The following is a 14,313-nucleotide window of genomic DNA, read 5'->3' as shown; positions in this document are numbered from 1 at the left end:
AGCTGGGGTCTGAACTGATAGCATTACATGGCATTGCTTTCCTGTACCTATTTCCAGAGAATAATGTGTTAGGTATGATGTTCTCACGTTTTGGGAACCCACTGCTTAATTTTGGATCTTCAGCTGGAGACAGCAAATTTTTGTGACTTTGTAACATTGTTTTCGTTTATATTTATTTTATTTATTTATTTAATTTTTTTCTATTTCTTTAATTTTGCTTGTTGTTGTTTTGGCTTTTTTTTGCCCAAGTGGCTTGTGGGATTTTGTTCCCCAACAGATATTGAACCCAGGCCCACAGCAGTGAAAATGCAGAGTCCTAACCACTGGACCACCAGGGAATTCCCTGTACTTACTTTATACAGAAGATAGGAGTGACAACATACAAAGTGAGCACTTTAACCCTACTTACTCCAAGCCAAACCCAGGTTTTTCCTAAAGTAAAATCCCCACCCTTAATTATGTTTTGTAACAAGTGGGAGATTGTATTTTTCAAAGTTGGCCACACCAAAAGTTAGTGTTGGGCTGCACCCCAGCAGGACTTCAAAGCTTGTAATTGCCCAGCGTCAAGATGGAAAGAATCCAGAGTTAGTGACAGAGACATCAATGGTTTATTGGATAAGGGATCTTACTTACACCCAAAGCAAGAGGGTCCTGGAGAGACACACCATTGTTGGCAGCAGATGGCAGGCTGGCAGTGGCAACAGTCTTCCCTACCAGAAGAAAAGGGAATTGTTACGGGGGAATTGATATCAGGTTGCCTCATCAGTTACCAGGGAAACCAGCAGAGGAGACAACCCTCACTGCCCCTTTGATAAACCATCTTTGTGGAGCTGTTCTGATATAAAGATTACAACACTCACTAGCTGGGGTCAGGGCAAGTAGGTAGGCATTTACTGATCAGGCTCTATGATGAAGAGGGAAGGTCAGTCAGGTGAGTAGGGTATAGGTGAAGCAGGGTCTGGTTGAGGGATGTACAGAGAGCAAGAGAACAGCCATCTTGGGTGGCCTAATCATACAATTAGCCTACCCTACAAGCTCTTCTTTCAATATGACTCATGCTCACTCCTCCAACCAGAGGTGGGGTCGGTGTTCCCTCCCCTTGAATCTGGGGAGGGAATACTGACTGCCCTGACCATGGAGTATCACAGAAGTGAGGTATGTGACCTCCCAGGCTAGGTCTAGCCAGAAATATGGATTAAAAAAAGCTCTCTGATGACTTCCAGTCCCAGCCTTCAACCTTCCAGCTGAGACCCCAGACATCATGGAGCAGAGACCAGCCATCCCTTCCTGTGCCCTGTCTGAATTCATGATCCACAGAAACGAGAGAAAATAAATAGCTATTGTTGTTTTAAGCCACTATGTTTTGGGGTCATTTTTACATAGCAATAGATAAATACAGCACCCCTATCTTTACTTTCCCAATCACCCTAGGTTGGTCCCTTAGAGTGGTGTGGAATACCTTCACCTACCAGATCCTCTATAATCAATAAGTCACCAAGTCCTGCCTACTTCCTTTGAATGTCACGCTCAAGCCTTCTCTCTTGCTGACCCTACTGTAGGCCAAGCACAAACTTTTTCGTACCTACGGCTTTAATGGCTATGAAAGGAAATCATTACAATGTGTACCAGTGCTGAAATTGTGTTTGTGTGTGTGTTTGTGCATGTGTGTGAAATGTACAAGATATATCACATCTTTATCTGAAAAAGTTGAATTTTAAAGAAATAACTGAGAAAATTAAACAGCTAGTCTGGCCTAATAAACAGAGGCCAAGGCTAATAATTACACTAGGTGAACAAACAGCAAAAGATGACTGGTTATAATAATAGCTCCTTACATAGTTCTTAGTATGGGGCATTTCTTTCACTGTTTAATTCTTTAATCCTCACAAAAACCCAATGAATTAGGGAGCTTTGTTACTCATTTTATAGGTGAGGAAACTTAGATTCCATAAATTGTCCAAGGTCACAGAGCAAGTAATTAGTGACAGAGCTACAATTTGAACCCAGGCTGTCTGGTTGCCAGAACTAGGCTCTTAACCTCTACACTAGTTTTGCCTTACGAGAGACTTGCCTTAGAAGCACAGGGGTCAGCTTTGGACAATTCTGCTGTCAAAAGCACTATCAGGAAATATTGCCACTATGTTGGACAGGATGACTTCTAGAGAAGTTCAAAGAGACTTAGGGGCAGTTGGGAGAGAAGGAGAGCAAATTTACTCCTGAGCTACAGCAGATAGCTTCCCTTCAAACTAAAATTCAGAAAAATAAGGCAGCCAAAATGTAGTTAATAATTTCATTTAAGAATCTAGGAATTTGGAAAGTCAAAATTTTTTTTTAAAGAAAATAGGGAAATTCACTGCAACAAGAATAATTGTAGCACTTGAGTGGCTTACACTTAGACTCCTAAATAAATAAAATCTAATTCTGATCTTTATTTATGTTTATCAAAAAAATTTAATTAGGAATCCATTCAAAGCATAGAATTGGGAGTTAGGGCAAAGAGGTAATTGTTGACGGTATTAAATAGATGAAATTACCCAAGGAGTCTACAGAGAAAGAAACTTGGGGAACACCTGCATTTAGGTGGAGGAAGAGGACTCACCAAAGTAGATGGAGTAAGAATTATAAAAAGAAAGGTAGCAGAGAATCAGATTATGCTGTGAGCTGTGTCACGCTGCACCCTCCACCTCCACTTCTTTATACATCTGTGATAATCCCCATTCACACCCCGGATGTGAAGCCACAACCACCCTGAGGGGAAGCAGAACCAAAGCAAACAGACAACAGGACACTAAACTTTTTATTCCAGAATTCTAAAGTCACAGTTCAGGTAGAAGACAACAAGTATTTGAAATCCATTTTTCCTACCCCTATCCAATACTAGTTAAGTAGAACTCAGGGGAGAAAGGCTAGAGCTGGAGAGGAAGCCAGAGGATCAGCCTCTGAGGAGTGTCCCTGATCTCTGTCTCCTCCTGCAGCCCAGCCACAGGGGAATGTGACATTAGAATCATCCCCTCTACACACACACACACGCACGCACGCACGCACGCACACACACACACACACAATAAATTCAGTGGTATGACGGAGAGTAGATCTCAGTTCCCTGATTCAAACCAGCTTGTCTGAAAAGGTAGCCCACATGAGCACTTGAGGTTAAATGGAAGATTGCTTAGGGTGCTTGGATATGAGGAGCCTAAGGTAGCCTCACAGAAAGTCCCCATGACCCAAAGAGCCCCCCCATACAGCTAAATGGGTGATTTTCCTGTTATAGCTGTGAAGAGTACAGAAGTTAGCTGAACTGGAGCTGGTGATCCTCAAGAGGCTCCACTGTTGGGAAACAGGGCCTCACCATACAAGTCATACAGGCGTTACCAGGCTGGATATGAGGCAGACCAGGACGATATCATACCCAAGATAGAAGGGGTGAAGGGAACAATCCTGAAAGTGACAAACCTTTAACTTAAAATTTATGAAAAGATAACTGAATTTGACTGAGTTTAGGTGAAAATGACTAGATTAAAATTTCTTCCATGAGATAGAAATGAAGTGTTTGAATAAAAAAAAAATTAAGTCCAGTTTAGAGAGAATTTAAAGCTTTTTTTTTTTTGCATATCTGAATTTGTAGCTTCAAGTTATCATTCCTATCACATTAGATAACACAGTGTCTGGACATAGAGTCGTTAATAAAGACTACATCTTTCGAAATGTACCTCATCTTGGATTCTAAGTTAACTACATTTGTTAGAGATCTAGCCAATAAGTGTAAGTGGAGTCTTATGTCTTGGAAAGTATACTATCAATATTGATAAAATAAACTTTTTGGCCTCTTCCTCTTTATAAATGTCCATAACTATAGTCATAAGCCCCAGAGTGCTTTTCTAAAAGTATAAGTTAGTTTTAGGAACATTAGAATAATATTTTCATAGCAGAGAACAAAGTGGAAAATAAACAATTTTCTTAAGAGTTTAGAAAAAATGCATGTATTCAATTCACAATACAAGGATATTTGTTATTCACTTCGAATTAAATTCTTCTATAGCAAGTAACTTCTATCATAGTTAGTCTGTTGGAATAACTCGTTGTACTGGCTTGACTAGTGTCCCCCACAAATACTGCCTGTGAATGACTTTATTTGGAAATAGGGTTTTTGCAGATGTAATCAAGTTAAGATGAGGTCATACTGAATTAGGGTGGGCCCTAAACTAAATACAATGACTGGTGTCCTTATAACAAGAAAGGACACACATAGTGAGAGGGCCATGTGGAGGAGGCAGAGACTGGAGTGATGCACCTACAAAAAATGAACCACCAAGGAATACCAGCAACCACCAGAAGCTAGGAGAGAAGCATGGAATAGATTCTCCCTTAGACCCTACAGAAGGTACCAACCCTGCCAACACCTGGATTTCAGACTTCTAGCCTCCAGAACTGTGAGAAAATAAATTTGTTTGTGGTATTTTGTTATGGCAGCCATAGGAAACTAATATACTCATCCTGAGTCAAATTACATGTCACTTCCTTATGTTTCCTAATTATATACCCCACAAAACATCTCCTTTCTTGAAATCCTGGGAAGGACAGTGTCAAGAGCTTCTTTAGCAGATATCTAGAAATGTTTGTACCCCGTTGTTGAAATAATTTTCCAAGCCCAGGGTGAAGCTCCTCCTGCCTAGGGTGCCATGTCAGCAAACTGAAACTTAGATAATTTTCATGTCCCTGTAAATGCTTCACTTGAGCAGAAATAGAGTATATCAAACCAGCCAACCCCCAACTGCCAAGAATTTGTAATAACTTCTTTGTTCTAAGTAAGGTCAGATATGCAAACTCAGACAATTAACTAAGCCAAATACTCTTTCCTTATTCCCTGATTGACCTGCTAGCCTTATAAGGAAATCCTTGACCTCCAAGCCAATCATGCTGTTTCCACTTTGCCACTTCTAAAGGTCTATAAAACTCGCTCTTGCCCCAAATCCCTCAGGAAGAGTACTCCGCTGCTTGTGAGGCACTGTACTCCCCCAAATCCATGGGGAGTACAAGTTTTCCCTTGAATAACAGATATCAAACTCGTTATTAAATTGTCCTATTTTTGTCATTTGACAACAGGTATTCAACAAGAAAATGATTACAATAGGAAGATGGCGCAACAGAAGAGAGTTCCTAAAAATAACTTTCATATGATTTATCTTGGGGTTTAGAACAAAAAGATACAAAAGAATATATTTTAGGAAGTTCTTAGTAAGTGTAAGACAGAAGTCCTACTTGTCCCAAGAATGACTTTTGGGCTTGTTACATGTTCCTCCACCTTTAGGAGGTCTGCTCAACAGTGGCTCCCAAGCCTTTCAATTCAATTTTACAAGTAGTGGGCCCCTAACTGAGCAAGGAACTGCACTAAAAAATGTGGGAAATTTTTTAAATGACGAAAGTCCTTTTCCTGCTTTTATGTTTTAGATTTGGAGTGGCTCCTCAGCCACAGGCTAAAAGGAATGACCCAATTTACATCTGCTGCTGTCTTAGGCCTCAGACATTGAGGTATGAGCTCAATTAAGAGAAAAATTAGAGCTAGGCCAGTGGTCCAGAAATGCCACAGATTTAAAGCAAACATAATCTTACTGACCACTACTTATCACTCAGTACACTTAGTCTACTTCCAAACGTAGGCTAAGAAGCAACCCAACAGCTAGTCCCTACGTACTTCACCTAGTATAAGCATACTATGAAATGTTCTTATTCATTCAGTGAACACAGAAGTAAAGGCGAACAAAGGTCAGATTCTAGAGATAATACATAACTAGAATCAATAATGTGGTGTGGGGAGGGGGTCAATAGACAGTCAAATGAAGGTTGCTAACCTGGAAGATGGAGATAGTTATTAAGTGGAGCAAGTCTGTGATGGATGATGAGATGTTCAAGAAATACCTGGAAATACATGTCGATCTTGCAAGCAGTTGCAGACAGTCTGAAGCATCAACATGCAGACGGTGGTTGAAGCCACAGAGGTAGATAAAATTACCCAGGAAGAGTATGTAGCTCAGCAAGAGTAGAAATGGAGATGAAATTCTGGGATGTGCAGGCAGAGGAAGAGCCAGAGAATGAGACTGAGAAAACTGAGAGATAAATGTGGGACCAGGAAAGAATGGTATCTTTGAAGTCAAGAGATGAACAAAATTCAATAACCAGGAGTGTTCAAGATGCAAATGCTGTAAGGAGGTCAAGTTAGAGGAAGATTGAAAATGAGCTTCTGATTAAGCAATAGGAGGTCACTGATGACCTTGGCAAGAGGACCAGTGAGGACATAAGCCAATGAGTACTAAGTAGAAGAAACAGAGACAGATTGTGGACTATTCTTTCAAGATGTTTAGCAGAAAATGGAGGAAGGAGGAAAACAAGGGTCATAACTTGACCAAGGTAGGGGAAGGCATTTTTTTTAAGGATGGCGGATACTTGAATGTTTGTAAGACAGTGGTTCTCAAACTTTAGTGCATCAGCATCACCTGGAAGGCTTATTAAAATTCAGATCGCTGAGACACCGCCCCCCCACAAAGACTTTCTGAATCAGTAGGTCTGGGGTGGAGCTCAAAAACTTGCATTTCCAACAAGTTCTTGAGTGATGATAATGCTGCTGGTCTGTGGACCAAAACTTTGAGAACCCCTGTAGGAGGCTAAAGAGGAAATAACTAATAAAAAGATGTTTGGAAGATACAGGAAATGTAGGTATTCTGGAGCAAAACACAGAAGCAGAAGGAATTCTGGAAAAGATAAAAAAAACAGTTGGCCTCAAGTAAGAAGTGAGGCAGCCCTTCCTCTGAGATAGGTAGGCAGATGAAAATGGGCACTGTTAGAAGTAAAGTTTAGAGGTAGAGAAAGCAAGTTATGAAAGTGCATGCCTGAAAGCCTTATTTTATTTTCTCTGCTTATATTCCCAAAGTAAGGTCATCTGCTGAGAATGGAGGAGGTAAGGTAGAGTAGGGGGCAAGAAAATTACACACTTAGCAGCCCTAGGAAAAGGGCCTTGTAAAGGTAGTCCCAAGCCCCACCCCTTCTTAGAGGTATGATAATTGTGGTCTCTTAACAGGAGTGTTAATTTTCAAACCTGGCTTGTTGCAAAGTTGGCTCTTTCCTCTCTGCCTTCCTGGTTCCCACTGCTACCCTTCAACCATCAACCAGTGTCAAAGAAACATCTAAGTAGTATCAGTCTGCTTCAGCAACCACAATAAAAAAATACTGCATTTATCATTAATGAAAATAGCAAACCCCAATAACACCCAGGGAAGTCTCCTGTCATTCTTTAGATAAAAACAGACAACAACTAGTATAGATCTAAGTTTGAATCAGCACTTGTGACATTAAGCTGTTACCAATTCAGAGAGCAGGCTGCTACTTACTCTCTTTACTCACTGTGGGATCTCATTATCAAAGATTTTTAATCTTGAGTGTTGGAATACTTAAAATTTATAAACAGAATTGTCCGTATCTTTATATGCATGTCTTTTTCTTTAATCAGACGCTCATAAAAGTCTGTAACTCCTCAACAGTCTAAGACCCCTGTTCCATACTGTCCATTGGTTAAAATAGAAGTTTAGTGACATGCAAAGTCCGTATTTGATTTTACAGTCTAGAATAGGCAATTAGAAAATAAACTCTTCCCATTTAAAACAAAGTATTAAACTCTACTCTGTTCTCAGGCACACACACCTCATTCATTCAATCCGCACTTGAATGCCTTCTGTGTGCCAGACACGTTTCTTTTTGCATTCAGTTTTAGCAGGACTGGATTCAACCTTGGATATTTAGGGGATTCTCTTTGAGAAAAATAATATAAATCACAAATACAAAACTCTTAGGGTCCCTCCTAGTGCCTTGGGAGACATGGGCAAGTAAGGGGCCCAGAAGCTTCTGCCTGTTTCTATGCCTAACCTGTTTCTACGTTCTGGGGAATCTTAAACTGAGGCCACACTTTTCTCTACCTTCATTTCCAAGTCAATTTCCCCCCACCTCCAAATCCCAGAAAGTCCAAGGTTGATTTTAGGGTCATTATGAAGTGCTAAAGACTGAATGTCTGTCTCTCTCCAAAAATCCTATGTTGAAACCTAATCCCCAATGTGATGTTATTGGTAGGTGGGGCATTTACTTTGGGAGGTAATTAGGTCATGAGAGTGGAGCCCTTGTGAATGGGATTAGTGCCTTTATAAAGGAGACCCAGAGCTCTCTAAACCCTCTTTCTGCCATGTGAGGACACAGAAGTCAGCAGCAACCTGAAAGAGGTTCCTCACCAGAACCAACCATGCTGGCACTCTGATCTCAGACTTTGAGCCTGCAGAACTATGAGAAAGAAATTTCTGTTGGTTTATAAGTCATGCAGTCTATGGTACTTTGTTACAACCACCAAGACTAAGACACAGTCCATCTTTGTAACCTTATTACAACTATCTCTAGCTTTGAAATTTAAATATTCACAAACTTCCAAAAATATACAAAACATGAAATAATTTGTGATATATTTTTTACTTTTGTCTGATATAAAATTTAAATTTTGGTTATGACATGACCTATCTAAACGGATGAATGAATGCATTAATCACTTTCAGGTTTGAAATTTTGACCTCTTCCAGGCATGATAGCCCTATGCCATCATCAATGGAAAAGCTACATTCCTGTTAGCTTTCATTTTGAACTAGATTTTGAAATTTAAAAGAAATAAGTGGGTTACTTTTCATATTTCTGATTCCTAAGGCTGGCTAAGATTTACTATTTCACAATTAAATATATAAATATACCTATTATAAAAATTTTATCTAAACTCTTAGAAACTATTTTACAGTAGAACATCAACATTTTCTTGATAGGTGAAAGCTTTTATATTACATTTTTATTTTGCAAGAAAATAAATTATACAACTTAAAAAATAAAATCCAAAAATTAAGCAGTTCATCAAAATATTTCAGCCTACTGCATACAGAAATTGCTACCATTTAAAATTGTACAGCATTATCATCTCAGTATGTAGTGGCACACATTCAAAATTGTATATACGAGGATAGATTACAACTTAGGAACTCAAATTTGTTCAACACTCCAGACAACATATATAGTGTAGATGACAGGAAAGCTCTCATTGTAATGTTTATTTCACAAACATGACATTGGAAGAGTTTATAAGATAGCATCCCAGTCATTTACATGAAAATAGAAAAAACAAGCTTGAGTTTAAGATAGCAAATCTTTCTGGAAAACTAGCAAAACTTTCACCCAAATTGAATTTTTAAAATTTGCCCTTTGAGCAGGGCCAATGACATCCTACTGCAAATAATACAAAATACTTTTAAACTACTCCGGTCATAGTTTGTATTAAATTTAATAAAAGGTAAAAATAAGAAAGCTAACATTTCATTTTTGGAAATTTTAACATTTATGCACAAAATAAGAGAAAGAGACTTAAATGAAGTTTGCCAGAATGCAGGGACCCCTCCAATAAATGTAAAAATTGGAAGACTTCAGAATTTATTTCAGGATACTCATTAAATCATTAGAACAGTAATACTCTAAATATTTAACTCATTGTAAGCATTAAAATTGTTCTGTATTTTCACTTTGTAAGTTTTGTTTCATATCTACTTACTCTGGCAATGAGATGGCAATAAAGGTTAACATTTTCAAGATGGCTCCACCTTTATATTAGAAGATCAATGTTCAAATCTTAACCTCTGAAGTGTCCTATTGCCATACTGCTCATGAAAAAAATATATGCACATATATGTATATATTTTTCCCCTTAACTATATCAGAGTTCATCCCTGCTCAGATAGCACTAATTTTAAGTGCACATTAGAGAAAAGGGACTTAGTAATAAAGGATACTAACTGTGATTCTGTATCTTTAGCAAATTGCTGGTAGTTTTTTTTCCAGATCCTTTTTTTTTTTAAAATTAGCAAATCTGTTGTCAAAATATATTTAAAGAAAATTCAACAATGGTATAGGCACCTTGTCAACTAAACGGTTTTCATAAACACCAAAAAGTAGTCAGATATACTTTTGTATACATAATGAACAAAATGATGAAAACTGTAAGTCTACAGTATTTGTTGCTGTTCTATTCCCCAAAATACAATTAGGACATAATTAGCAATTTAAAAATTTATAAAATTATTAGAAAACTTTGCTATGGATTTAGAGTTACCCACTTTTGCATTAAATTTGCCTTTGTAAATCAAAACATCATGGCTCTCATTCTTAAATGACTAAAAAAAGATTAGAAATTCCAAAAAAAGTTCTGAGAACTATTCTGGTTTAAAACAACAACAAATCTTAAACTTTAAGAAATGGCCTGTAATTTTTCTTTCCATTGCTTCCTCCTTTGGCGCTCCTTTATCAGATAAGCAAATATGCCAATACCAAACTATTTATTAAACATAAGGGCCACAATTATTACCAAATTATCAGTTTTTAAAAATTTTGAATTTATCCATTGTTAACAGTCATCTAATTAGAGAAAACAGTGAGTGCTAATTTAGTTTAATCTTCACAATATGCTTGGTCTAATAACTGACATATGCTACCTTAGAGCTCAAATGTAAGATTTTAAATTAGAAACAAAATTCCAATTTCTTATGAGTTTCAGAATAGGCCTTTGACTATAGCCAGCAAAACCTTTAAAATGTTTTAAATTTGCTGTCCTTCCTTTCAGCAGGCAGCTCACAAAGTCTCTTGGGATTGGGGACAGATTCCATGAAATGCTCTTGAAAGCACTCTGTAATAATACTGTACGCCTTTCAACACTCTGGCACTCCATTTCCTACTATCATCAAAATAATTTAAAATATTACTTAATATCAAATAAAATATAAAATAATTTGCAAGAAAATTTGAAATGTGCACCACAATGAATAAAATCCATGTTGAGCCATTCTTTCCCAAAGGGGAGTAAGTTTTTCTCTTTTAAGTTGTTCATGTCCTCAAGTCCTAAAATCTCCATTACTCTGGGTATTCAGTTGCCAGCAACTAGTAAGTTGCTACTTTGGATTGACTAAAAGGAACAAGGTAAGTGTTGCCTTCTGAACATTTTTTAAATGCTTATTTTTAAAATATATAAATATATATATACATATATTTGGCAAGTTTACTGCTCATATTAAGATTGCAACAATTTTGCTTATGCTTTTCAGGTCTATGTTGTGGTTTTTCTCTTCCTCCTAGGTGACTGATACCTAATTATTACTTTTTAAAACAGAATGTCTTCCTTTCCAGAAACCTGAGGTTATAAATCCCTAATCATGAGACTTTAAAATTTCAAAATATTTCTATGCTACAGATTAAGAGGTCAGTTACATAACTGTATTATATTAAAGCAGGAGATTTCTGTCTTGTTTTTAATAAATTTGAATATGGCATAATAAATATTAAGTATATAAATATTAAGTGTCTTAGTAAACACTTAAAATGCTTATTTTGCTGTTTTGACTCTGCAATCGACCAACCTATCTCCATACATTTTTTTAAACAATTAAAATAATAATTAATATGAGCTTCACTTTTTCAAAACAAGCTCTCTTAGCCATGTAAGATTTAAAAAACTCTTCATCATTTAACAATAAACAACTAAGACAGTAGTCTCCTGCTTAAAGAAAGCCAACATTTTTTAGTTGGAAAAATTTAATACCATTTTTAAGTCACCACTAAAATCCAGCTGCTATACTGAAGCAGTGTTTGAACATATAATTTGATACTATTATAAACTTATCTTTTCACCTATATCTGCCCTGTCCCAATGTTGTGTAGACCAGCTCACTCTTTTGATCAAAAGAAACCAAGAGTGCTATTTCTAGTTTTAATTGCATTTTTTAAAACAAAACGTAACAGCATTTTTCAGCACACAAACATCTGAAGATCCTTCCTTGTGCAAGTACATTTTTGTAAGAGAGGAAAAAAAGAAAAAAAAAAGAAAAAAAAAAGCAACAAGAACCCCACTTTCACCCTTCCCAACTGTATTTCTTCCGGTGGGTATAAATCAGATTTTTAAAAGTTCATTATGGGCTCTTCATGAATGCAAGTTTCTCCACAAAACGGCATGCTGTTAAAACAGAGTGTGCAACATGAAGGGAATGCCACCATGCTAACTAATGTGATTGGCAAAATATAGTTGTTTTGTTAGGTAAGGCAGAGATTTTAATATTTATGTAATCAAAGTCCAAATAAACCTTCCTCTAGCACAAACTGCAAGAACTTTCTGCCCAAGCACTCCAAAATTTTGGTTCTTAATACTGTCCATGATATTCAAAATTATGCCATATATATGAAAGTGTTGATATCAGATTCATCTCTTCTGATGTATTTGTGCTCTATTAGCCATTCTATTTGCTCTTTTATCATTTTCTTTTGTGGCAAGAACATGTTTTTCAAAATTTCTACTAATTCAGTCTGCAGCTGAGCATTACTAATTTTCTTTCTCATCTTCATTATTTGTATGATAGCTTCCTAAAAGAAAAAATAAAATATTAAATTATTTTAAGTAAAACAAAACAAAAAATGACTTTTAATGTATTTTATCCTCTATCCAATACCTATCCAAATGATTAGCAATCACTAGATCAATCTTGAGACCAGTTATCTTTTTTTCACTCTGAAAAATAAAATCTGCATATTATGGAGATTTTAAAAAATGAGGAAAAACAAAATTACCCATAACTTCTCTGATGAAAAGAAAATCACACCTAAGGTTTTGGTGTATTTCCTTTCATTCCTTCGTATCCACACTATGTACATTTAAAAAGTTTATTTTACCTGTGAACACAATATGTATATAACCTGATATTGTGTTAAGAATCAACTATCAACTAAGATACAACAAACCCCTTACACATACTTTTTCCCTTGTATTCACAGTTACTTCTTTGTATAGCAGTAGAGGCCAGTTGCTGTCTGTTTCAAAAATTAATAATTCCTATTCTTTATAAATTTATCAGATAATAAACTGTACTTGTTATAAGTATCTTCAGTTTGTACTGACTAAATTAAATGGTTTAACTTTCTGTAGGAGTAAGCACTTTTCATCTAAATCAATTTTATCAATAGCTTCCTTAATGATTTCTTTAATTATTATTATTTTTAATAAGGAAAATTAGAAAATTACAACATATTTTCTCTTTTGCCTTTTCCAGTACAAGGTGTCTGCTTAGTCAACAAAAGGCATTCATCTGCCTTAGTGGAGGTTAGAATTCATTATAAAAGAAATGTGAAAACAAAAAAAGGAATCAATATTTGCTTTTTAACATTGAAAATGGAGTTTGGCTACAAGGCAATAGGCTTGGGAGTCAGGCACTACTCAGTGTGAGAAAAGTATACCTTCAACTTCCCCTGTACAGATATGAGGATTCCTACACTGCCACTAGGAGGTCAGGTGAATTACTCCCAATGTCAGTATGTCCAGATCCAGGCTCTTGATCACAGGGGTTTATGTCAAGGGTCCAGAGAGAAAGAAAGAAGATGGAAAAAGTCTGTCCCCCTACAGGCACTTGTACATTACAGAAACCAGTAAGTAGGAGAGGAACAACTGTAAATATTCCAATTTCTCCTATTCTAGCTTCGGTAGAGGTGAAGATGGCTGTGTTAGAGATGTTAAGAGAAAAACAGAGGGGTTCTGGCCCTGGTCCCATTTAATAGGTTGGAGGTCACTTGAAAAGTGGCATAATATGATGGAAGTAATTTGCACTCCTGAATTTCTCTCAGTTCCCATATGATTAGAGTTTAGAGCCAATGGACCTGCCACAGGGCCTTCAGTGTCAGGAGAGGGTGATCCTGTAACAGCAGATGATAACAGTGTGCCATGTAGGCCAAGGGCCACAAAGAAGATGTAGCAGAGGCTCAGAGGGCTCAAGAGCTCAGTAAGAGCAGAGGACAGGCAGCCAGAACAGGAAAGAGGCCACGTGGTCCTTACCAACTGGAAAAAGAATAAACCATAGTTCATCTGCTACAGACATCAGCAATAGATAGCAATAGAAAGTCAAATTCCCATAGGTGACAGATAAAGCACTCTAGAGCTGACAGATAAAGCACTCTAGAGCTGACAAGACCAAAAACCTAGAACACTGTTACAACTGTACAGATAGGACAATCCCTTCACTGTCACTATGAAGTCAAGTGAATTTCTCTCAACCTCAATACATGCAGATGCCATCTGTGAAAACAGCAAAGAACAAGGATGGGTGGAGTAGAATGAGGGAGAAATAAGTCTGAGCATTACCTAAAGGGATAGCTTGGATTAGCAGATTGAGCATTATTATGAATCAGTTTTAGATAAAACAAAAAAACTTCATTTTCTTT

At 37.0% G+C, this 14,313-nt stretch overlaps 1 protein-coding gene across 3 annotated transcripts in view; it reads right to left on the bottom strand.

The window, feature by feature from the left end:
* Window positions 1–589: 589 nt before the first annotated feature.
* The window catches only part of CUL5 (cullin 5), a 105,077-nt gene continuing 91,353 nt past the window's right edge, over window positions 590–14,313 (bottom strand). For 2 of the 3 annotated variants that reach the window (XM_067750950.1, XM_067750952.1), the window contains one exon: window positions 8,832–12,468. In XM_067750950.1, coding sequence (XP_067607051.1) covers window positions 12,274–12,468 — 195 coding nt within the window. In that variant the 3' untranslated portion in view covers window positions 8,832–12,273. Of the gene's footprint in view, window positions 711–8,831; window positions 12,469–14,313 lie in introns of those variants that run through there. The other variant, XM_067750951.1, reaches the window with a different exon arrangement.

The sequence above is a fragment of the Pseudorca crassidens genome, chromosome 9 (genome assembly GCF_039906515.1).
Source record: "Pseudorca crassidens isolate mPseCra1 chromosome 9, mPseCra1.hap1, whole genome shotgun sequence".
NCBI classification, from domain to species: domain Eukaryota; kingdom Metazoa; phylum Chordata; class Mammalia; order Artiodactyla; family Delphinidae; genus Pseudorca; species Pseudorca crassidens.
Note: the sequence above shows the minus strand (reverse complement) of the source record. Positions and strands in the feature narration are given on the sequence as shown.